Source organism: Betta splendens, chromosome 17 (genome assembly GCF_900634795.4).
Source record: "Betta splendens chromosome 17, fBetSpl5.4, whole genome shotgun sequence".
NCBI classification, from domain to species: Eukaryota; Metazoa; Chordata; class Actinopteri; order Anabantiformes; family Osphronemidae; genus Betta; species Betta splendens.
Genome location: NC_040897.2, coordinates 5,675,099 through 5,700,770, shown reverse-complemented (window position 1 = coordinate 5,700,770; position 25,672 = coordinate 5,675,099). Strand labels below are relative to the sequence as shown.

Genomic DNA, 25,672 nt, shown 5'->3' with positions numbered 1-25,672 from the left:
ATGGTGGAAGACAATCAATTTCAAATAGAGCAGAGGCGAAACAAAGGAGGGGGAGAGGAGGGGAGAAATGGAGGAGGGCAGAGGCACTGACTAGACAGAAGAGATGGGAGGAATGGGAGGAAGGATGGCTCTCAAAGCTCATTATGTGTGTGTGGTCACCTTTGACCTCTGCAGAGCGACCTTTACGGTGGAGACCGAGGCACCAGGGCCCTCTCCTGGTTACGAAGAAGGTGGTGGTGCGGGATTCTGACTTGTTAAGTGGACATCTAATCGAAGATGTTGATCAAATGCCTGCACACATATGCACAGGGCACGTACGCACACACAGCTGCCGTACAGAGTCTCCCTTCTGATAGTCACCTCCCAGTAACACAGTAAGTCTGTCAGTTACAATGATCTGCCTTCAGCTTCTGGAACAATTGATACACCAAGTGAAAACCAAAATTGTGTGTTTTGAAACTAATAAAAAAAGCAAGCAATTGGATGACTGGCTTTTTGTTTGCTGTGTGACCATTTAAGGTGGAGCTCTGGTGCCCCCTGGTGGCCGAAAATAAAACTGTACAAACATGGCCAAAGGTGAGTTTGTTCATAACATAGTGTGTAAATATAATATAATATAATATAATATAATATAATATAATATAATATAATATAATATAATATAATATAATATAATATAATATAATATAATATAATATAATATAATATAATATAATATAATATATAGAGATTTGAATTTGTGTTCGTGACACATTGTTCCGAGTGGATGGTTCTGCATTAATGCCCATCGTTGTCCAGTAGCATGTTTGAAGAGGAGAGACACACACAGAACACAACTGACATAGTCACATCATGCTTTTATGACAAAAAATGAGTTCATTTACAAGATAGACAGTATATAAAACATACACTAAAATAAAAAAAGAACCTATATTTGTTTTATACACAAGCACATCATCGTCCTATCCTTTACTGTGAGACCAATCAGCCACGGGACTGAACCGAACACGGATCCTTGGAGAAAAGAAGCAGCAGTTAAATCCTATAGTACTATACCTACACTATTTACAGTTAAACAGTCATTTTCCTCTGTCAGACATGGCAAGGAGGTCTACAGATTTCATGACACGATATGGCTAATAGATCTAATATGTACATCTTTTTTTTCTTTAAATCCAAGGATCCAAAAAAGAAATGTGATAGTTCAGGTGCGTTTGAGTATTTCCTTTATACTTATATATCAATATAAGCTGTTCACCCTTGTTAGGTTGTTAGCTCTATATTTAGTCGGAGCACTCAGCACCCATTCCTAGGTTTCATGGGTCACTAACGTGTTGAAGACAAACAAATATTTATTAATGTGAACACTCAGAGTGACTGATGAAAAACATTCTTCAATGTTTAACGAGGTCGGTGCCAAGAAGATGGAGACAGACAGACAGAGAGAAGTATAGAGAGAGAGCGAGATACAGAGAGAGCGAGAGAGAGAGAGAGAGAGAGATGGAGAGGATATGTTTATTCAAGCCAAATTCAGGAGATACGCTTGATATTTCTTTAGTATGTTTCACTCGAGTGCTCCAACAAATACAGACTTAAACCAGCGACAGCTTCCTGTAAAAGAGTGGGAGGAGTGAGAGAGCGCTATTTTTGCTGAGACCTGGGAAATAAAATGTAAATCTGGCACCATCTCGTTCTTAAAAGAGGAGGAAGTGAAAGTGGTCCTTAAGGCTAATGTGGAAACCTAGGAATGGGCGCCGACCAGGTCCAGCAGAGCTCTGCACGCCTCCTCCCACTCTGGGAGATTCTGGGAGAGTGACGAGGTTCGAGACAGATCAATGGAAGTATGGCATTAATAATCCTGTCCCCACGCGGCATTGATCAGTCCCACCGCCCTGCTTGGAATATCAATCGCTTTATCTACAGCTTGTACATCTGAGCAGGTCCTCTGTGAGTGGATACATGTGTAAAAGTACAATCATCCCAACTAAACCAGAGCTCCATTTGTTCTTCCTCAAATATTGACGGATCCTTTTGTGCCAGGCGTCGATGGAATGGTCCCGCCTGCTCCTGCGGCAGTTTGTGTCAACCAGTCCCACGGTCGGTACGAATGGCACCCATGGCTCTCCGCACGAGTGCAGGTGAGAGTTTGGCAAGACCGATCACTGTATACAAAAGGCATGCATAGATTAAACCTGCTAAGACCACAAGAAAGAAAGCTCCCCCTGCAGAGAAGAGCCCACCGAGTGCCGGACGACTCTCGCTCATGCATGGAGCAAGAACATGGTTAGTAATTGTGTGTGATAATGGTGGCGTCGCAAAGTGTTTGTCTAATGTACAGACTGAGTCTGAGTCAAACCGGGTCAGAGAGGCTGCTTTGGGCCGAACGGAGGCCTGTCCTGATGACACCGCTTCCCCTCGCAGATGTCTGAGAGCTGAGCAACGCCTCACAAACCCGGAGCGGAGAGAGGAGGTCACGCTATGGCTATGAGAGCATCCAGGAACACTGGCTTATGGAGCTAACAGTCGATTTGTTGCTTTATTGAGACACACAGTCCACCAGCGTCAGCGGCGCTGCTGTTGCCCACCGTCGCCACCAGGGGGCAGTAGCGCCACACAAAGAGGGAAGGGGCCTCCAACTGCCTTTGTCAAGGTTAAGATGAAGCTGACGCATGTTCAAGGTGCTTTTAACAATTCCTCAGCAATTCTCTGCTATTTGTCGAAATGCAAATATATAGTAGTAACCACTGAGGTCTATTTCCACGGGCGCCATCATTTCACTCTGGCTCTAAAGGTGAACCGCCTTCAGCCTCTCAGTATTCATGTCACGCTGTTCTGACACGGCTGCTGTGGTAGTGGGACTAATAAGCCTAGTAATCACCCAATCAGCCGAGCTCATTTCTCCGCCATCCCATTACTGCTCCTCTCAGCTCCGATAATTCAGATGAAATCTAATCCAATCAAAACAGCAGCTGTACAATCCGGAGTGAGGGACAGAGTCATTTAGAGCAGATATGGAGTCAGAAATGACAGCAGATGGAGAAGTGTGCTCTTAAAGACAGGACCAGGCCTTCAGGTGAAGTCTGACGAAGGCAGATCAAGCGCTGGGTGACGGTTGATCGTTTGTGCGTCTAAGCGTCTCATTCAGGTCTGCGTCTGTTAGGAGCTCTCCGAGGGGAACACATCCTACTAGCGAGGCGCCTGCTGCTGTAAATGAGGCGTCTAGACTGCGGTGCATCAACCCCAGGCAAGGGCGAAGCCAAGGAGGGAGCAGGGGGACCGCTCGGCCTACTTCCTCAAGAATGGCGACAGAGGAGATGAATCAGGCAGACGCCACTAGTCGGTCCGGCTGGCTAAGGCCATGGCTCCGCTGCAGAGGAGCTGCTGAAGAGTTGCCAAGGTTTTAATATGGAAAATGTTCAGCAAACTTTCCCAAAAGAGGGAATTCACTTACGTTACTTTGACCGTCTTTACTTTTAAATAGGGCTTGAATGGATAAAATGCTTTATTTCCCACCATCACCACGTCTGAAATGTGAGTGAATGAGTCAGTGTAGCACAGTTAGCATAAACGAGTGCAGGCTAACAACCCCTAACCCCCCCTTTCTACATGTGTAAGTAAATCAGCCGAGGAAACCGTGCAGTCCGTGGGGTTTCATATACAGAGACAGATCCCAGAGCAGCAAGTGTCTGTCTTTTTTCAGGAATGGGGCATGAATTGGGAACCGATGTTGTGTTAATTTTTTTTAAGGGAACCTGGGTCACCCCTTTCATCTTTTGTCTCCACGGATCCAATCGCTCCTCCACGTCCGACGGCGTCACGAGGAGCGACGAGTCAACACACGACGACACCGACTCAGCGAGCGCACAGGACACGTGTCTACTACCACACGACCATACTCCAGCCTAATACTGTGAACAGGGAGGGCGAGGGGTGAGAATGATAAGACCACACAAACGGGGGGGGGGGGGCGAAATAACAGAACACCCTCATCTACACTTACATCTGCGATTGATGTCTACACAACAACACCATCCACAATCACTACAGACATTCTCACTGTCTTCTAAACCTAGTTTCCACTGAAATACCAGGGGATGGAAACACACGGGGAGAGAATGTCCACGGAGGCAGTGGCCCGATCTCAACACCGGCTCCTCGGTAACCAGACTGATCTGTTCCCAGTCCTCATTGGACCTCATGAATCTTTAACGGCTGTTCGGTTATTCATCCTGACACAGAGGTTTCATCATCGCCCACAGGGAGCAAAAAAAGGGAGTTTGCAGGAAAAAGTTAGTTTGGGGTTGTCTTTTACCCGGGGCTGTTGTTTTTTTTAAATCCAGATGTGGATCAGTGACCTCTAAAATGCGCATGCAGCTGCTGAGGTGATATTATGCAGCATGTTGTTCACCAAAACGGAGCACTGACACTGAGAACAAATCATGTTTTGCCCTTTTTAATTTTTTTTTTTTTAAATCTCTAAGGTCCACTGTGTTCTGGACCCAGATATTGTTTTGCCTGGTTCCTCCGGTGAGCTTGCGTCAGCGCCAGCGGGTGTTAAGATCAGACCAGTCCCACATGGACGACGGGGAAACAGCCAAAAAGGTCACGGAGAACAACAACTGAGGAAATTAAGACGGGGTACAAACGACAGAACCAACAGAACCAACAGAACCAACAGAACCAACAGAACACTTCAAAGAAAGTTTTTGTCATTTTTTTTGTTTTCAAAAACCACAGTACTACTCTCCACTATACGATGCACATGGCGTGGGTAGGGTTAACACGACTTCATTTACATTTGAATCCTCGATCTCCAGCCAGGGACCCCTCCCAAAGGAGGACCCAGTGGGGGCGTAATGGGGGCGTGGGTGGAGCGGGGGGATGCACTGGGCTAGGGGGGCAGAGACATTCGCACAGCGGCCGTCTCAGAGGCAGAGAGAGACCCCGCGGCGCCACGCGCTCATGGCTGTGGTGCAGTATGGATGTTTATGTTTATCAGTCTGAAGGACCTCGATGGTTCAGTGTGTGTGTGTGTGTGAAGTTGCAACTTCATGTGAGCAGATAACAGCAGATGGTGTTGTGATTATCACGACAGCTTGTAAGATGGCAGTGTCAGTAATTATCATTACGTAAGTGAATCATGCACACGCTACTGTATAAAAACAACCTACACGTACTATGGCTTTGTTTTGTCACTCGCAAACTCATCGGTTCTCTCTCGGAGAATGAGCGCCGGCTTTATGGCTCTACGAACGATATTGCTGGAATGTTACACTTGAACAGAGCCAGCGTGCGTCGCCACGCGCTCCGTTGGCTAGTTATTCACTTTTCCTGAGAAAAGACGCTAATCACACGCCGCTGTGTGTGTTACACTACTAAGATGAGCGTGTGTGTGTGTGTGTGTGTGTGTGCGCGCATTTGGGGCTGCTGTGTGTCCTCTTTCTGCCTCTGAGTCTGGCCCAACTCTCCAGGCTGCTCCCCCCTGGCAGCATTTGGAAGGTCAGGCGTCCGACACAGCGGAGCGCAGGGACCGGGGGGTGGGGGGAGGGGGCTGGGGGGCAGTGGGCCCTCTTCTGTTGATGAAAGAGCATGATGATGTGGAGGAGAGGAAGCGAAGGTCACATTGGCTTCTTCCTTCCTCTCCCTTTCACCCAGCCACCCTCCTACGGGCCACCGGCCCGGTTCCCGGCTCCCGCTCGTGGTGTTGGTTGCTACGGCGACCGCGGCAGCCCGCGTCCGGAGGACTTGACTTCCTAACCAAGCCCCCCGGGCCGCGGGCGGTCGCGGCCGCTCACGGCCGCCGTGCTCGTCCCAAACTCACACAGCTACGGTCGCAAATGATCCGAGTCGCCCGCGTCTTTGTGAGACGTTATTACGCGTCTCATTCCTCAGAATCCGTTAAATGGAATTTTAATGAAAAAGATTCTCCATCGTTTCTCATTAACATTACAGAGAAACAGGCCTACTAATATTCCACAGATCAGTAATCGGGCCAATTTTCAACTTATCTCCTGAACTTTTTTTTATCAAGCTCTTTCATATCAATTATTAGTGCAGCTTCTTGCTTCACCATTCAAACTGGTTTCCACCAGCTAAATAAAACCGCAGAGCGATCTGGGCCATTTGTCGATTCACGGCCCCAGTTTTGCTGCAGACGGGCGCTCGGATCGTGTTGTAGGACCTTGCGAGTCAGTGGCTGTGTGCGTTCAGCGTTGTCAAACACGTTTTTGGGACGTGCTCATGCCTCCCCCGAAGGACCCCTGGCTGCGTTGTTTCATATCATTTTCATATTGAACTTCCTGGTCCCTCCCGAGGAGCCTCCAGTCGCGGGCTCAGATTTCCGGAACGAGTACTCCACTGTGAAGTTGTTCTTGCGTTGGCCGCGTCCTCGGCTCCACACGAACAACAGCAGGAAACAGAAGAGAACCACCCCCAGGAAGGTGATGCAGCCCATCGCCGTGGAGACCAGGATGGTGGTCAGATCCAGGGTGAACTTGAGGAACACGCGCGTGCTGTTCATGTTCGTGTCGTTGAAGAACTCGCTGCCGTACAGCGAGCGGTTGAGGAAGAAGGCGGAGGCCGGGTCCAGCGGCTGGCCGCGCACCGTCAGAGTGGCGAAGTAGGTGTCGTTGCCCCCGGCGTTGCTGGCGATGCAGATGTAGGTGCCGCTGTCCGTGAGCTGGACGTAGCGGATCTCCAGGGTGCCGCTGGGGAGGACGGTGACGCGCCCAGAGCTCTTGGCCGTAATCCGCCGGCGCTGCGGGGAGATCCAGACAATCACAGGCGCCGGTTCTCCCTCAGCTCGACACAGAAAGCTCACGGACTGGCCTTCACGGGCGACCACCTGCAAGAAACGCAGTATCACACCAGTTTACATCGGGTATTTTCTATTCCAACTCAATCAGTACTTCAATTCATTACCTGCTGCAGTTTGCGATTGCGTATCTTAGGTTTCTGGCATGTAAAGTGATCAAAGAGTGCAGAATCAGTGAAGCTGCTGAGGCTGACCCCCTGCACCTCGACCGGCCCTGCACACACGGGTACTCTGCCGTCAAAGTTGAGGGTCTTACGTCGCTGCAGGATCCACAACAGACGGCAGTCACACATCAAAGGGTTCCCGTCCACTCTGAGGGTCTCGAGGCTGTTGACAGAGTGGAAGGAGCCCTCTTCCAGAGTCTGCAGGTCGTTGGAGGAGAAGTTGAGGACTCGGATCTGCCGGAGGCCCCCAAGGGCGTGGGGCTCCACCGTCATCAGGCCTGTGCTTACCATGATGAGCTCCTTCAGCCTCAGCAGGTCCCTAAAGGCCCAGGGTTCTAGTGTGGTGATGGGGTTGTAGGACAGGTTGAGGTGGGTAAGGTGCACCAGGTTCTTGAAGGAGGCTGAGGGGACAGAGGTGATGTTGGTGTTGGTGATGGAGAGCCAGTGGAGGTCCAGACCCTGGAAGCTAAGAGGGGAGATGTACTCCAGGTACGGCCAGTGGTCGATGTCCAGACCCCGAAGGTTGGACAGCTTCCGGAAGTTCTGGTCCTCCAGGCCGGTGATGCTGAGGTGACGCAGGTGAAGGGTGACCAGGCTGCGGAGGTAAGACAGCGTCTGGCCAGAGATGGATGTCAGGTTGCAGCGCGCAATTGTGAGCTCCTCCAGCCCCACCAGCCCTGAGAACGCCTGAAGGTGAACAGGAGCTGGCGTTAACATACACAGAAGCAGGTTTCACTGTAGGTGTTTGTTTCCAATGACGCTGCAAACCTTACCTTATGGGATATGTAAACCAGGTCGTTGTCTCCCACCTCCAGATGTTTCAGATTCCTCAGATCCTGGAAGGTGTAGTCCAATAAGATCACCATCTTGTTCTCGCTCAGGTCCAGGCTGGTCAGATTGCCCAGCTTGGCGAAAGCCCCCATGGGCACTAGCTTCAGCTGGTTTCCTCTCAACTTCAGCACTTTAAGACTCTGTAAGGTGGCGAAGGCATTGGGCTCCAGTGTGGCGATGAGGTTCTCGCTGAGGTCCACTTCCTCCAGCCGCGGGTACGGCGCCAGGTCACCCGTCTGCACCCAGCGGAGCCGGTTCTTGCTGAGGTCCAGGAGCTGCGTCTCGGTGGGGATGCCCTCCGGGATGTTGGTGAGCCGCCGCCGCTGGCACGACACCGACCTCAGCTGGGCCGAGCACTCGCACCGCGGAGGGCACGCCCGGCCGCCGCCCGGGAGCGTCATGGTCACCGTGGCGACCAGAGAAGCGGCCAGGGCCCATCGCCACACCGTCAGCCATGGCACTAAGGCACGCCCGCCAGGGCCAGGGGAGCCGGTCATGGCCCTGGTCCTCTGACTCCTCGCCTGTCGCAGGCAGGGTCAGTGCACCACACACCTGCAATGGGGGGGGGGGCAAGATGAGGAGAAAGAAATAGAGACAAGGATTAGAGAGTATAGACATAAAGAAGACGTGAGAGAGAAAGATGGAGCCCGTTCCCTCTCATCCCTAGCCTAATTAAAGTTACATCCATATGACTGTAAATTATCTATGCTTGCTGCAGTTTTAGTAATATTGGAGCGGAAGCTGTGGAGGTTTGAGACGGATCATGACAGGACATTAAAACACAACTGACGAGACCCCATTAGAGAAACATGGCCCCGTTTAAGATATTTAAGGTGATTTGTCTTTTCACTAATTCATCCATGGCTTCGCTTTTAGAACTGGGACACTGGGAGCTTCTCGTTTCAGTTGAATTCATGCATGTTGCATCTCCTCTGCAACCCCCCCCCCTCGCGGCGCTGAAACCGTCTGCTCTACTTTGACAAACACAATGAATTTATTATCATCACACAGGAACACAGACGGCGCTCCTCAACGGCCGGGTAACACGTGACTGTGTGCATTTGATCAGCCGTGTGGACGCATGCGTGTCCGTGTAGGACGTGGCATTTTACAGGTTTAAAGTCGTTATGGTCATCTTTGCATGTAGATGAGATGAATCACTCAGGCTTTAACATTCCTTTCAAGCAACCCGTCATCTCTCCCACATGCTGTTTTCAACCCAGAGACAGTCAAAGAGCATCTGGCATTGGATCTGGAACACAACTCTCTCCGTCCATTTACCAGTGCTAGAAATCCTTATATGCTGCTTTATGACAAGATGTACAAGGATGGTTCATATTTATTGAAAAAAAAACCCATATACTCCAGGTGTTGAAGATCTTTTCCTATTTGCTTGGTTGCCAATGAGGTGGAAATGAAAGAAATTCGCTCATCATCACCAGGGAGTCTCATGTTAGAATGCACTCTGATGCTGGCAGTGGTGGCAGTCAGAGCCAAACATATGAATAATACATGGCCTGGTTTGAGCTTACTGGGCAGCATTCAGAGGGTGAAGGAGCCAAAAGTTGCCACATCTTCTCTTCGCTGTGATTTTTCGCCCCTGGACTTTTTCTAGCGAGTTAGATTTTAGAAACCAGCCTCTTTAACATATTTAACTCCTGATTGTTTCAGACACTGCTCTGCATCCGTGGGACCAGATGGGATTTAAGCTATAACTGAATGAAGGCAATAAAAGTTCTTTGGGACCGCGCCACACATGGAAGCTGCACCAACCTCCAGACATTGTGTCTGGTCTGCTGAGCCTCTGGCCGGATGAGGACGGGAAACCACTGCTCACGGATCCAGCGCATGAAAGATCTGGTCCAAATCTGGACCCGACGTTGCTCTGGGAGACAAAAACGCAGGCTCAGCGAAGGCTGCTGCGCGGACTGACCCACTTCTCAGCAGCAACCTAGCCCCGCGTTGTCATCGGCAACAATTCACCATGACCACAACAACAGAGCAGTAAACCTCAGCCTCCGTGGGACGAGGCCCAGGAGAGGAACAAAACACACACCACTGTACAGATGTTCTAAAAAAGCAAGATATTCCTAAGAACAAAAAAGAGCACGTTCACGTTTCGCAGACGCACCATCTGGATACTTTATGTGGCAACATAGCATTTCCTTCATTATAAACCTTTATACCAGCCTCACATCTACTGCCTATACTGTAACTCACATGCTGATGTTCGGCTCAAAGCACAGCTGTGCCTTTAGGCTGCTATCACGACTATGAACTCTTCTTCTGGGGGGTATATAGTGTGTGTGTGTGTGTGTGTGTGTGTGTGTGTGTGTGTGTGTGTGTGTGTCAGCACACATCGGCCCATCTCTTAGGCAGCGTGATGGATGCAACCTGTCTCCGCACCCCCCTGAGAGTCATCCTACGGGTCAGTGGCAGAGTCGCAGCATGAATCAGTGAGCCGGCGTTGGCGAGGCAGACAAGGTCCTCAGTGCTTGACTCAAGGACAGGGAGGGATGCTTAGCAGACCCACACACGCTCACACGCACGTGATCAGCAGCACAGTATCTGTTTCCTTGCGTGGATGTGACAGTCTCCATATTGTGCTTTGATATGACAGAGCACAGGGTAAGTCCCATGTCATGTTGTTACATCTGGACAGCAAATACACACACACACACACACACACACACACACACACACACACACACACACACACACACACACACACACACACACACACACACACACACACACACACACACACGCACGCCATCCTGTTCACACTGCAAAACTGCAAGTTCACCTCAAGCAGATGTTAATGCAGCAGCTACGCAGAGAGGGAGGAGGGCAGAGCCCCGTGGCAGCTGTCCTGAGAGGAGTCGGTGGAGGAGCTGGGCTAAAAATAACGAACAATCTGATATCCAGCCTAATGAACAGATGCCCTGCAACAACCTCCTTATCGCACGTATCACACATCAATCACCAGTTCTCACAGTCACAGCGCTGCTGACCACGTCTCACTGATGTCTGATGAAAGAAGCCTTTCAACTGTAGGGTTTAGCTGCATTCATGAGATTCAGGCCTCACTCTTCAGCCTCTCGTGAGCCGGTGCTGCAGAAGAAGTCAGCAGGTTATTAACCAAAGCTTTTACATCTGATTGTCACAAACAAGCCGAGCAGCAAACCAGACTGGGTTTGACTTTCAGAGGACAGCTGACAGTTTGTGCTTTTCATCGCTAAGTAGATATAAGTCCAATACTAAATCTGTGCTTAGTCACTCGTTTTTAAGCCTGAGTCAAGTGTGAAATGCAGCTTAACTGCTGTTTGATACAGTTGAAGTGTTGGAGAGAAGAAGAAACGGGATACAGGCCAGAAGGAAGTTATATGTATATATATAAAATCATCATCAAATAAAAAAGAAAAGCATGGAACACAAATATGAAGTGAACAGCAGAGACTCAGAAATGACTGACGCTCAGCAACTTGTGGTCATTAGTCTACATCATCGTCCACTGCTGCGGTGACAGCGGCCGACAGATACCGAGCGCGTGACCGTCAGCTGGCAGGGACAACCATCGGTGCCCTGAGCCGGAGCGTGCGACGTGACCGTGATCGGTCACGACGGAGCCTCGCGTCGCGGAGCCTCGACCGTGGAGCTCCACCCGGCCGCTTCCTCTTCCTGCCGTGACAACGGGTGCGAACTGACGCGGCGCCTCGATTGACCTTTAGCTGATGATAGACAAGGTTGCAAAATCAGGACTTGCTGCAGTGGGAAATTGCCTGGTTGCTTTATACGACATTTAAGCATAACCTCAAAGATTTGAGCTCCTGTGTTTACACTAAACACATTTTAATTATTACTGGCTTTCACATTCAACCCTAATTTCACCTCCAATACAAGTAAAATCAAGTGAAAATCCATTTTGTGATGTTGCAAGATTAAATATGTAGACGTTAGCTTCAATCCTCTCATCTCCTCGTGACTTCCACACACACACACACACCTAACCAAACACACACCATCACACCTCTGCAGATGACTGTTGCTTCACACGGGATGATGCTTCACCAAATGAGACGCTCTCTCTCTCTGAGTCACACAGAATCCTACTGTACGGCTCCACTCTAAGCGGGTGATCCCTAAAATACTTCACAGATCTTTGTGATTCCTCCGAGCTGATGCGTGTCTGCATCCTGCCAGAGAGGCACAGTTGAAGTGCTGCCGGTGCCGAGTACGAGCTCGAAGTGGAACACGCTGAAGGAGCCAATCTCCGGTCTCAGTTCTCTGACTACATCAAAGCCAGCCAAAATCAAACTAAACCCCCAACATCAGTGCGGATGCGCGCGCGGCATCCACTATGACGCCCGACAGCCTCAGAGGAACAGCAAGGAAACAAACAAAAGCTAAGACGCGCTCAGATTAAACCCCCGAAGACAAACAAGAAATTAAAAATATATGTTTGTGCTTGTACGTTACAGGAGAGAGAATCTCTTTCAGTCCTCAGATGACTTCAACAAGCATCACATCCCCACAAACAGCTTTTTTTTGTTGAGCTAAAAATAATTGAATGTTGAAATGACTTGTTAAATAACACTCCAACACACACACTCACAGTCACACACACTCATACAGACACTTTAAATGTCCCTGATTTAGACAGGAGCTGTCTGGGCTGGTGTGTGGGCAGGAGGTAACGTTAAGTGGATTAGAAAAGAGATGAGCCCAAAAGGTTATTCCTTCTGGGCGTGTGTGTATGTGTGTGTGTGTGTGTGTGTGTGTGTGTGTGTGTGTGTCCTTGCGGTTACAGCAGAGTGGGGCTCTGACAGAATCTAATTTTTGGTCATTTGTGGGGCCCTTTGGCTGGGACCCACAACTTTAAAGGCCTTTTTGAGGGTCAAGATGCGATTTTAGGGTTAAGAAGCTTTTCTGAGAAGAATTGAGGTTTGGTGTGTACTCATGCTTTATTTTGAACACTGACAAGACAGAGGCTTTAGTGAAGGACGCCGAGAGTCTGGATCAGTTTCCCTCTTTTCTGCAGAGGTCACACAAACTGATTTGTCAGTTGAACAATCAGTTGAACAAACTTCCTGACAATTAGTGAGAGAATATTCCCTAATTAATACAGGGCAGGACAGCACACTGCAATTGAAGAAAAATTTGACATCTCAGAAACAATATTCAAAAACAAAGAAAGCCCAGAAAACACACTTAAACATACAGAAATGTGCAGTAAACACCAGTGATTATTGAATTGTTCATTTCTAAAGGATTATTATGGCTGAGGTCAGCCTGTATGTGTTTGCGAGGATGGGTCAAAGGTCGCTGTGCCCGTGGGTGTTTTCAAATACTTCATGACCTGGTTAAAACTGTGATGGGTACATCATCACGGTCGAAATGTTGTCTAAGCTGCATATTATATATAGAGAATTTTATACATAATATTATTTTATTATAAAGTTCTAGGCTCTGTATCTGGTGCCGTTGTTAATGTCAAGCCCCTCTCGTTCCTGCAGTGGTAGGATTGTGCATCAGATGTGTGAGTGGGAACATGCATATTGAGAAAAAACTTGACAGTTCCTCACTTCTTTGATCTCTTGTGCTACTTTGTTCCTTGCTTGCTTGATTTCTCTCCCACTCAATAGTGGCTTTGTTATTCTCTCCTCATTATAAATGAGCAACAGTGTCGCGCAGTCCACATCATCAAATCCATAACAAACATCAATGAAGTGTGTGTGGGCATGTTTCAATGAAGCAACTGCATCTGTACACCAACAATATAATAATAACAATAATAACAACAACAATAATAATTATAATTATTATTAATTATTATTAATTATTATTAAAATGTTGTGCTTGTGAAAGTAAAAGCCTAAAAGTTTTCCCAAACATAAAACTAAGCACAGGGTAGTTTTAAGTCTCAGCTTTCAAAGCACTGACATATAAACCCGTGTGTCAGACCCCCCCAGCACCTGAAATGGATTAAAGTGGAATCCTACATGCCGACCTGTAAACCACAAACACACACGCACTTCCTTCCTATCGCTCCGTCTCCCTCTGTCGCTGTTTGTTTTTGACTTTCTGGGAGCAATCTGACAGCTGAAGACCATCCTCCGTTTGAGAGTCAAGATAAACAAGAAGGGGCGGTTGGATTAAAGTGAAAAACAAAACGCTGCTGCACCCGAAGAAGGACTTTAAATGATGTTTGCTCTCCTCAAATGCAGAGCTGATAACCAGAACCTTTCCTCTGCTCTAACAGTTAGTATTAAATAATTAGTTAACTAATAGACATTTATCCTCACTACTTGTCAGGTGTTTTAATGATTGCAGCCACCTAAGTACTACTACAACAATAAAATAAAATCAAGTTGCTATAGTAACACAGATATTTGACTTTGTTATCTAATATCAATTTATAATAAATAAATAATAAAGCAATTTATACTTTGTTACTGAACTTTGTGATTTCGGTGCCACATCCAACTCTGTCATCCTCACACACAGACAGACCAATAAAGGCTTGGTACTCTCTTACAGTGACCACTGGGTCTAATAGTTACTGGTCTAAGTGGAGAATGTTGACTACAAAGGCGGTTTGAGTCAGGCCTCATATTTAGATCATGGATCCCTTTGTTTTACTCAAATGCCTGGTTCATTTAATTAGCTGCAGCTATTCTGATGATTCTCACACCCTGCGGTGGTCTGACCTGTTTTCCTTTGGCTCAAACATGAGCGCATGACTACACACACTGAGAGCGCAGACACACGAGAGGACACGGCTGCTACATAACGAGCAGCCCGTTATGTAGATGAACTGGTGCTATTTCTAAGGTGTGACATCACGATTTCCCTTCCTAGCAGAGGAAAAAGTGTGATGCCAACAAGAGGCCCAGAGCTCACGGTGTTATCATAAATCTCTGTCGTTCATTGGGACTTATAGTTAGCATACATCAGTGGCATGCTGGGGCTAAAATGGGAACAGATTAATTTACAGGCAAACAAAACCTGCATCTGTCTGCATGTAGATTCACTGAGGCCGCAGACGTGCTTAAACTGCCTCCTGTGTCTTAGACGAGCTCTGTCAACAGGTGAGCTGTCAAGATTAGCAAACTCATCAAATGTCTGTCATTCATAACGCGTTTGACTCGGCTTACAAGTAATTATGATTAGCATTTATGTGCGTTCCTGTCATCCAGGATCAGACTTTCCCTCGTTAGCAAACAGGCTGGAGCTGCTACAGAGTCAACTTCCTGAAGCTGAAATGACCTTTTCTTTCCCTCCGTCTCGTATCTGAGCACGGTCGGACTTGACGCGTGCCAATCTGTGCGACGCAGGACCGTCCGCGAGATGAAGAGAGGTCTGGACACGCGCCAGCTGGTAGACAGATCCACGACTTACAAGTCATTAAGTCCGATACGCGCACTGCTCGCTCAAAGCCGCGCAAACTGTGCCTGCGCATGCACCACGATAAGCCTGTGTTTACTTGGCTTTTTAAGTGTGTTGAGGAAAAGCGTTTAGCGTGGCCATTGTTTATCCTGGGGTGTAATTAATCAGCAAGCGTTGGGATTATTACACAATTAGCAACAAGGCGACTTGGAAAGTCAGAGTTAAGAATAGCAGTGAGATAAAAATCCTTTAATCAAACCTGACCCGTGTCTGAGAGAAAAAAAAGCCTTTCCCACATGCAGACACCAATCATCTTGAGTGACACACACTATGACCAGTGATGGAACAGTCTTGAATTAGTCTTGCCCTTTGGGGATCTGTGGCCTTATTACTGGCACGGATTGAAATGACTCATTAATTATCTCACCCATGCTTCCAAAAAGCTTGGTCACAGCAATGAGCCTTTTTATTTATTGGTACATCTCCACGTTTGTAAAATAGACACAGCCTTTTTTTTGGGGGGTTATCTGTCAATGGAGTATTGTCTGGGTCAGGCTGATGAATTAGGTTTGGTGTTGTTGCCAAAGAAGAAAAAAAAAGCTCCACCTGGACGCAAAGAGAAATCTCTGATTACGGGCCTGCAGACAGGATATGAAGGGGCTCCATTTGTGGCTAATGAGTTTCCAGATAACAAAATAGTGAAACAATCCCAAGGGCTGGTCATTGTAAAGTGAAATCACGTCTTCGCTGCATCAACAGAGCAGCTGCCGATCGTGATGATGGGCAGGTGATTTCTGCAAATGCAAATATTTCCCTAGAGAGGCCGCACCTGAAAGTCAGCGGGCCCCTGTTCACCCTCTGCCGATTGGAACGTGTTTGCTTAAGGTGTATGTATTTATGTCCCAATGGTATCTAGAAGCTCATTAAATAGAAGACACCCAGGCTGGGAATTTAAATCCAAGGTATCTAACAGCGCCTCAATATACCAAAATGAATCACACGAGGGCGAGAAGAAGTGGAACGAATAAAAAAAACGAGAGGGGAAGATTGAAATAGATAAGTCAGAATATAATCACAGCGAGCAACAGATAGATCCAGGGGAGGAGATGATGGACACGGAGGACAGCAAAGAAGGGAGTGTGATGGATGAAAGTGGAGGAGAGAGCGAGTGGGGAGGGGGTGAGAGGGCCACTCTGTCACTAATGATGGAGGAAGGTCAAAGCTATTCCACAGCTGAGAGAATCTAATGATGCAAATTAGGCCTGATGCTCCAGCTGATGCCGAAGGCAGACCGAGCGAACCTGATGTTGCTCCATGACACATCTGTCCTACGCCTGAAAAGGAGGATTTCAAAATCCCGAGGTTTGGTGGCATTTTCTGCGTTTCCACAGTAACTGAAACCTCCGCGGCTGAATCCAGCCTGACTGGTACGTTGCACAAACACACCCCAGTGTGTGTGAGACGCATAAACAGTGAGCAGAGAACGACAGAAGGTGGGGGAGAGTGACAGCTTTTCTTTTCCCGGCCTTTGAAGAACAGTGCGGTGCCAGATTTATATGGGCAGAATTTACAATGAATAGGAACACAGCTCTGGCCTGAATGCATACACTCATTGTGAATTTATGTCAAAGCGCTCTCCAGAAACTCCACCTTCTCGGCGCGTCCTATTAAAATTGCATCACGTCCACAATTCCCTCAAAAGAAATATGGAAAAATGCCAGATTCGACTGAGTCAGTCCCAAGATACAAAACGATGAATGGAACGACTTCATGTACGGTGGATATGTGCACGGTGGGAACAAGGGCATTGTGTATGCACCCAGGCAGGGATTGAGACGACGGAGTAACTGCACCGCTTCATGGATAATAGTGACCCTGTTAGCCTGCGAGCTGATTGGCTGCCTGCTCCTCTGATTCCGCCAGCGCGACCAATAGAAGCTGTCGCAGCCGCTTCAGATGTGAGGGCGAAGGGGCAGAGATGGGGGGGAGGAGCCGGGTTTGGGAGACAACGAAATAGAGGTGAAGGCGGGCGAAAAAAAAAAAAAGAGAGAGAGAGGAGAGAGAAATACAGAGGGAAGGACGGAGATGTGGAGAGAAGATGTGGAGGAGGGAGATCAGGGCTCTGCGTGAAGGCAATGATTCCGTTGGACCCAACGGACCAGATGTGTGTGTGTGTGTGTGTGTGTGTGTGTGTGTGTGTGTGTGTGTGTGTGTGTGTGTGTGTGTGTGTGTGTGTGTGTGTGTGTGTGTGTGTGTGTCCATCCATTTGGGCTGTGCAGCTTCAAGCGTGATTCACTAACATTAGGTGACGATCACACCTCCAGGACGATCACCCCCTCTTCTCACCAGAGATCCCAGGGGAGGATGCACAGACCTCCCTAACACGATCACACGCGCACGCAGATAAACACGCCGCCTGTGTGTTTACATAAACATTGTGGTGGAAGATTCGTAAACAGTGCAGAGCACCGAGGTGAGAAAAGAAAGGGACGACAGAGACTAAACGGGACAAAGTGCTTATTCCTCGTAGAGGTTGTGGTTCACCACCAGTCAATCACATATACGATACAAGCAATAACTCCAATCAACCTAATTTCCCTGTTTGAGCAAAACAGGGCCTTCAAAGCTTTAAAAACAAATCAGAAAATTTACATAACTCCAGACTTTTCTATCAAATGTGAACTATTTCCTGAAAACCCGCTCTCCACGGTTAGAAACTTTACAAAACCATGTAGGACACAGCATCTAAGTGAGTAGACGCCCCATTTTCATTTAGTCGTCCTTCAATGATACTAATATAATGAACACATTGCATGTCAAATATTGTACATTAAGACATAGTGAATTGTGTCTGGATGTGCTGATCAGACCGGGTCGGACTCTTCGTCTTCCCTCACTCTCATCGTAGTTTACACAGGCTCTCTGTGCTTTTATTCTGCCTCATTGGTCATTAGAAACACGTGTTCAGCTGTGAGTCCTTGTGTGTAGATGGCAGCTGTGGACGTGTGCTCACATTTTGCGGCCAGTGTTGCTGATTCTGTATAATAGCACAACGTGAAATGTATTTAGTGGAAGTTAAACAACACGCGCTACCCTGATTAAATTACCGATTATCCTCCAGTACGTCCTGTGATGGAGGAATGTCATTACCCGGCTCTAAAAGCCGATAATGCGAGACCTTTCCCACTGATTCATCAAATGATCTTTGTTCTGAAGAAAGACGAGCTTCCCTCAGAGAGCATTATAGCAGTCAAGCTCCATGGGCTCCTATAGGAGGCCGCTGCACTGAAGACAAACAGAGATGATGAGAGTTCTCCCATCCGGGTAAGATTCAAGGACTCACTTTCGGCCCCTCTAATGCTCATCTCGCTCCCTCTGTCCCTCTCAGCGAGGTCAGGGCTGAAAAGTTTCAGTGACACCCCAGGAGGCCAAGAATAATCATCCAAGTTTGCGTCTGTGTATGTGCGTGCGCAGTCGGGTGCGTGATCAACCTCGTGAGCACAGAGCTTTTTTGTGCTTGTTTGGGTCCAATGAAGATTCTGTGTAGGTGGTCGACTGATTGGGGGCCTCCAGCGCTGGATAGATTGATTTAGGTGAGATGACGAATCAGTGAAACGTGAGTAATCTTCATTTACTGGACTAATCTACTAATGTTTCTGGGTTGGCACTGGAAGAAACAATCATAGATACACAGCAAGAACAACACACACTTCACATACTGTCCTACCCAAGGACGGAGAAGACAGAGAAGTTTCTGTTCTATCTTCACATGGTGGAAAGTGAACAGGTGGGAGGAATAAGAGCAAGCGAGTGGAAAGAGAGAGAGAAGAAAGAGTGAGTGGTGCAGGAAAGGCGCTGACAGCTCGGTCCAAAATAGCCCGAACAGCGTGGATCCAAAATAATTCCTTTTTTTCCCCCTCCCTGATCCTAATTTCAACCACAGCGGCTGAATTATTCATTCTAGACCAATGACATGCAGGGAAGGGGACAAAGAGTCATTGCTCTATTTTGATTCATATAATAAATTCATGACTTGACGTTTAAGAGGAAGAAGAAGTAGATGGAGGAGGAGGAAGAGGAGGAAGAGGAGGAGGCAGTCGAGGGTTTGGGTCAAGCTGAGGGCCAGAAAGTGAGGGAGGAGCTGGAGGTTGAGGGGTGAAGGCTCCTTCAATTAGAAAAAAAATGCAAAGAGGACGCAGTGAAATGTGCACAAACTGCTGACGCCACATTTTAATATTGACCAAAACGCAGAGAAGTGATCGAACGCTAAGATGTTTGAATACATGCCGAGTGAAATGGAAGTCATTTACAGCTTGTGCAACAGGTTTTGCCAGAAAGGAAAAAAAGCAGGAGTGTTTCACGACAGAAATGGACTGCATCATCAATCACCGACATCATGACGAGGAGCACATGGAGATGAAAATGTCTACAAAATGCCACCGGCGAGAGAAAATGGTTTCGATCGCTTCAGAAGCGAGCGTTCTGTTTTACAGTAGAAGTGTTTTTTAAGAATCACGTCCTCTCTCTCGCGAGTTACAGGAAACTTTCCCAACGAGCGTCGTCTGATGAAGTGTTTCTGATCTCCCGCTTTCGGAAAAGCTGGGTCATCTTATAATTGGGCTGTTACGGCGCGTTGCCGAAAACGAGGTACCAGAAAGTCTACAGAGGGGAAGACATGACAGCTAGGAGGAAACGAAGCGCCTCGCCCATAGGCGTTTGTTCTCCAAACAAGCAACAATCACTATAACAAGTTGCTGAAGCAGACTGAGTGAGGGGACACGCGCGCAGTCACGCAGGAACGGCTTCTAGCTGTTCATCAGTCGCTTTAACGGCGCAAGTGCACGCGCTTCCGTTTCCCATAAGTCAACCCTCTTCTCCTAAATTTGCTCTATTTGCTAACGAGCAGCTCGACTGATTCGCTAAAGGGATGAAGCCTCGATCCGGTTTAAACCAGGTGAGAAGCACGGAGGTCGACGTGCGCCGAAGCGTGTGACTCGGAAAAAAAAAACAGCGAGGAGTGACTTTTATTGTGAAAGGGTCGTTAACCTTTAGCTAAACACATTTCATACGCGTTCACACAACCATTGGCCTCTTTATCGCATGTGGCACGTAGAAAGGACAAAGCGACACATATGCGCTGGCATCCCCGAGTGACTTCCACGTGCCTCCGGCCCGACAGGAAGGCTGACGCACGCGCGCGCCCGTGTGAGCGAGCGAGCGAGCGTCTGCGGAGCCGCCACGCGCTCCGACGGCGAGCGGTCCCCGGGCTTCCGCGAGCCTGTTTGTGTGGCAGCGAGGCAGAAGTAATGTCTGAATCTGTGCTCCCTCAGAGCAACGTGCACGTGTTGCGTGCGCGCGCGCGAGTGTGTGCTGGTCATCACAGTGGGCGCTGCACAAAGTCTGCCCGTTTACATTCACCCAAACAAGTGAATTCACATGATGAAACCACACAGACGAATATGAGTATGTTAGAATGCTAAATACAAACTGAACAGCTGGGCTCCAGCACCAGCAACACTTACAAGGACACTCAGAAGATGGAAGAGTGTGTGACCAGTGACTAACTGGCTAACCTTCTTAAAAACCATCACGTTTCAGGCCTCAGCCAGTTTAACAAGCATCCGATGACTCAGCTTACGACGTTTACTTTCACTCATGATCAGTGTGTGCTAACGTCAGTGGCCCAGGTCACGTCACGTCTTTTTACGGATCTGAATGTGGTGACAGCAAGGATCCAGAATATCATCCGTAATTGTGTTAGCTCAGCACATTACACAAAGGTCACACAGCAATATAAAGAGGGCTCAGATCACATTAGCACCAGCCGCATTGTCTGCTTGAATCCAAACTGCTCACATTCTTGTATTGATTGAATTTTTTTTAGTAAGGTTAAATTTAAATTTCTAATCCTTCATAATGATTTCTTTTTCCGTTGGATATAATAGGTTTCGTTTTGAGCCCCAAATTCAACCCCGAAACATTTATTTTCAGGCCGAGTCCTCTCTCGGTATTTCATAGACGATATCACAGTTTAATTTCCACAGGGAGAAGTAAACAGTGCTCAAGGAAAAACACTTGAAGCATTAAAGTCCCGTTTGCAGGACTGGAGCCCGGTGCTCCATCACAGCCATCAGCGGCGCCCGGCGCTCCACGTCGCGGGGAAACCAGATTTGTATTGTGCCAGAACAAACCGTGGGATCAGAGGAGAAATCAATAGCAATACAGCATTCATTAACAGAGTCCTTACGGCTCAGGAGGCGGTTTATCTGCCGCGGCGCGCGGTCGAGACAGAACGAGAGCGAGCGAAGAGCGAGCGAACAGCGACGCTCACAAGTGAAGCTGATTGACGCGCATAAAGGCGGCGACACGCGAACACGCGCGCCGACGCCGCTCTCGCCTGGAACTCATGCAGTCAGAGTTAATGAATAACGTCCCCCCGGCCCCAGAGGTCCGCTCCACAGATGGCGTTAGATGTTAACACACGCACACATTTACATTAGCACTAAACACACACCTGCTGCGTCTGAGTTTAAGCCAAACTGAGTGAAATCACACACACGCTTCGCCCGGTGAACGTGCGGCCTCCATCTTGTGTGTGGTCATTAACTGAGCGCCATTATTCAAGTTGATGCTATTGAAGCCGATCGTAGATATTCTAACGGTTGCCTTTCGTAAGTTTCTAGAAGGAGAGATTTATCTACTGACATCCTTTGTGACAAAATAATTCGAAGACACTAAAGGAAGGCGCCTTTAGTCGCATCATTCATGACCACTAGACCGAATCATTTACTGCCATAAGGGCAGTAAATAACGAGCGAAGCCAAAACCCAGCCTCAGACGTGGGTTATGATCCCTCCTCATCCACGTGACTTTTATCGCACAGCGGCGATAAAGACGTGATTGAGAGCTCCAACACGTAGCGTTTCCAAGGTCAAGCGCTTACAAGCATTATTCCATGATTCACGGCTCAGCTTGATGGTCGTCAACGATGGCCAGCGTAAGAACCAGCGGTTCTGAGACTCGCTGAGGACCCAGTGAAGGCCTCCTCCTTCAAGGACTCGGTAGATTCACAGCTTTCACAGAGTACAATATTTGTGATTTCAAAGGAAGATTCAATCAAGGCTAAATTAAATTTGGAGTTTATTTTGAGGTGATTAGCAGTGGCTCGAGGCCTGAATAATGGAGCAAAGCTAAGTGGTATTTCATTACGAGCGTTAGGCGAGAGATACTAAGTGACCCATAAACTTTCCTATCAGGCACAAACAGCTGAGGGAGGAAAAAAAAGGCAGGAGACGCGCAGACGGACAGGAGGGGAAGAATGAACACCAGAATCCAAAGACCCGGGAGTCAGGTCCGAGAAAGCGCTGCCGGGAAACTCAATTAAAGGCGGCAAAGTAGAAAGTGAAAGGGCAGAATGTGGAAAACAGGGTAAGTGTGAGGGGGAATATTTTATTGTGAGGCCGGGAAGGCGAGCGGGAGGAGAGGCTGCGGAGGCTGCTGGTTATTTGCCCCAAGATCGAAGCCCATGTCATCATCGACAACAGCAGCGGCCACGGCCTTAGAGCCTAATAACCTTCATGCTGCGTGCACACACACACACACACACACACACACACACACACACACACACACACACACACACACACACACACACACAGTATTACCAGTATTACAAAGCCACCTGTGCTGCTGTGGTGCCGCTCACCCCCACACGCTTTATTAAAGTCTGTTTTACTGTGCGTGTGTGTGTGTGTGTGGGGGGGGGGTGTTGTGCGTCTCTGACCTTGTCCCTTGATGCACCACAATTACAATCCTGCAGTCAAATAGCAGCAGGACGTTCTCAGGAGCCTCGATGCATTTCTCAAGGTCAAGCGCCCTCGTCGTGCACACGCGCGCTCGCCGACCTCCAACGCCGCCCACGTGCTGTTCATCCAGTCACCTTCATGGTCAGAACCCGGCGCTACCCGTCTCACTGGGCGTCTTACATCGCTTCTGAGCGCCTAAAGCCACCAGGCTTTTGGAGACTTGTCCAGATATGAAGCATTGTCCACCTGATGTCTGCGATCTGGTCAACAGAACTTCAGAGCAATTCAGTGCAATAAAGCTTTTTTATCTTGATCTTAACTAATCACATAACTGGCATTGGCCTTTACTGGAGATGAAGCTTTTATAAATAACCCGACTGCTCTGACTGTGATGTTCTTTCTTCACCTTCCTTCCTCAAGGGGGGCTGGAAGTGTTCCCTTTGCTGCTGTGTCCACTCGCCGGAGCAAGACATTGGCAATCAACACCTGTCATCACCAATGCCACAGGCTTTCGCCCACAGTTTCCCATTGCTCTGTCTATTTCTCACCTACCTGTTCCTCTCTCTGCACCTTTTACCGTTATGATCTGATCCTTTTCTTTAGATTACTTTATCTCAGCCGTCCTCATCTCGCTCCTGCTGGTCATCGTGTCTTTTCATTAAACATCCTTTCACGCTATTTATGGTGGTTCTCGTGTGAGTTTCAGCTGGAGTCAGAATAAAGGTTATGAGGTGGGATCAACACTTTTAAGGATCAAAGAAAGAATATAGACACAAAGAGGAAAGTGGACGGAGCCTGGTTTGAGTTTGAAACCAACAAAGGTTAGGATTCATGGGGTTTCAGCTCTTTGGCAGAGTCTCTCCACCCTCATATGCCAACAGCAAGTTTGCCCATATGCTGGGAGTGATCTGGCTGCCAGCTCTGTCTGCCTTGTTTTTTTTTCTGCTCTGAGGAAGACAAGACCGCAAGCAGCCATAAAGTTAGAAACCCAAACAAGTTAATGAGGAGCAGGAAATAATGAGCTGATTGCATGATTAGAGGCATAATTCCGCAGCGTGCCGAACGCCCCCTTGAGCTAGTTCACATCTACATATCTTTAGCTGATCTGGGGGGGCAGTGTTAGAACAAAGTGTCTGCTGCTTTCGGGCTTCACGGGGGTCAGACGCCGCTTCGCCCGGCGAGGACAACCGTGAGAAAACGCCCGTGAAATCATCGCCCGTCCGTCCTGCAGAGAGGACAGACAGCGGAGCAGCCGGCCGCGCTGTCCGGACTCGGGTGAAGGTAATTGCTCGGCGGGAGAATGAAACGGGAGATAGCGTCAGGAGGAAACTGAGGGAGGTGACAGCCTGTAATTGGAAAAAGGAAGATGGTGGGAAAAAGAGGCAGAGGGAGCAAGCGAGGAGGGGTGGGGGGTCAGATGTGGATAAACAGGGGGCGGCTGACTAATGCACCTAATGCAAACCTGCTGGCGTGGGCCATGTGCGCTCTGCCACAACGTGACATAACAAACGGCCACGCATGTCACATTACGACGCAGGCACCCTTCGGGGGGGGGGGGGACGACGACGCTTTACGGGTCTCAGGGCAGTACAGACGAGCAAGTCCTAGCTTTTAGTCCTGCAGCCGCTCAAATTCAACCCTTCACATTTTACCGGGCGCAATTTACGACCGCGTGGGAAAGTTAACATCATTTTGCCGACTAATGACCACGGAAGCGAGCGTTGGGCGAGAGTGCGAGGCTTAATGCGCCTGCTGGGGTGCGACGTGACAACATTCCACCAGTAGAGCTTTGTTTGCGTGCGTCGTTCTGACACCCATTACGAAACACGCTGTGAGTGGGTTACAGCGAGGGAACGGCGGGAGGTAGACGGCGGGAGCGTCACCACCATCCACACGCACCCGGGGCGCGCACTCCATCCTCCGTCCGCCTCCTCCGCCTCTGCTGCCAGTGTCTCAGGGCAAGTAGGGAGACTTGTCAGGGACGCTAGTCGTCAGCGGCGAAGGTCCGCAAACACGCACTGTTGCGTCCGCGGTGTGTCAGCGCCGCGGCAGCCGCATTCGCGCGGCTGTATGTCTGAGCGTGTGTGCCGTGAAGTGCACGTACCCGGGACTGAAGCGCGGTCCTCGATGCTTCCTCATCTGTCCAGCTGCGCGCGTATTAGAATCTGTTGTCCTCTCGTCTCTGGCGCACAAGTTGCCGACGGCGCTCCACACGTGGCAGCCCCTCCGCTACCCAGGTCTCCCTCGGTGTGTTCCACCCTCACACTCTGGCATGGGCAGCCGCACCGAACCTGCCACTCATCCCCCTCTTCCGTCTCCTTCCTGCCTCCCTCCCTCCCTCCGGCAGGCTAGAGTGAACACACACTTCCCTTCACCCCTTATTGGTTAATGCCCCGAGAATAAACGATCCAGGCGTTCACATGAGGAGGGGTGGGGGCGGTTCATGAGGGATTCTCTTCTCCTTCGGACCGTCCTCCTCAGCGGGTCAGGGCACCCTCCATCTCCACCGGCGTGGAATGACGGAAGAGGCGAGGGAAGAAGCGCCGCCGCTGCCGTGGCTGCTGCCTCTGCCTCCGTCAGTGTGAGCGCCTCTCTCACTTAGCATGCTTTTCATCTCGCTCTCTCCCTCGCTCTTTATCTGCCCCCCACCCCTCCCCTCTCCCTCCGTC

General features: G+C 48.9%; 1 protein-coding gene across 1 annotated transcript; it reads right to left on the bottom strand.

The window, feature by feature from the left end:
- Window positions 1–837: 837 nt before the first annotated feature.
- Window positions 838–25,672, bottom strand: LOC114844342 (leucine-rich repeat and immunoglobulin-like domain-containing nogo receptor-interacting protein 3). Its single transcript, XM_029131643.3, has 4 exons — window positions 25,108–25,672; window positions 7,752–8,361; window positions 6,922–7,665; window positions 838–6,844 (listed from the first exon to the last, which is right to left on the bottom strand). Exons 2-4 carry the CDS (start codon window positions 8,304–8,306, stop codon window positions 6,275–6,277), a joined length of 1,869 nt encoding a protein of 622 aa, XP_028987476.1. The 5' UTR covers window positions 8,307–8,361; window positions 25,108–25,672; the 3' UTR covers window positions 838–6,274.

Coding starts and splice junctions, on each gene's coding strand:
- LOC114844342 (XM_029131643.3), bottom strand. CDS start 8,306: ATGACCGGCTCCCCTGGCCCTGGCGGGCGTGCCTTAGTGCCATGGCTG. Junction 7,666..7,751: donor TGGTTTACATATCCCATAAG/GTAAGGTTTGCA, acceptor GTTCACCTTCAG/GCGTTCTCAGGGCTGGTGGG. Junction 6,845..6,921: donor GCAATCGCAAACTGCAGCAG/GTAATGAATTGA, acceptor CGTTTCTTGCAG/GTGGTCGCCCGTGAAGGCCA.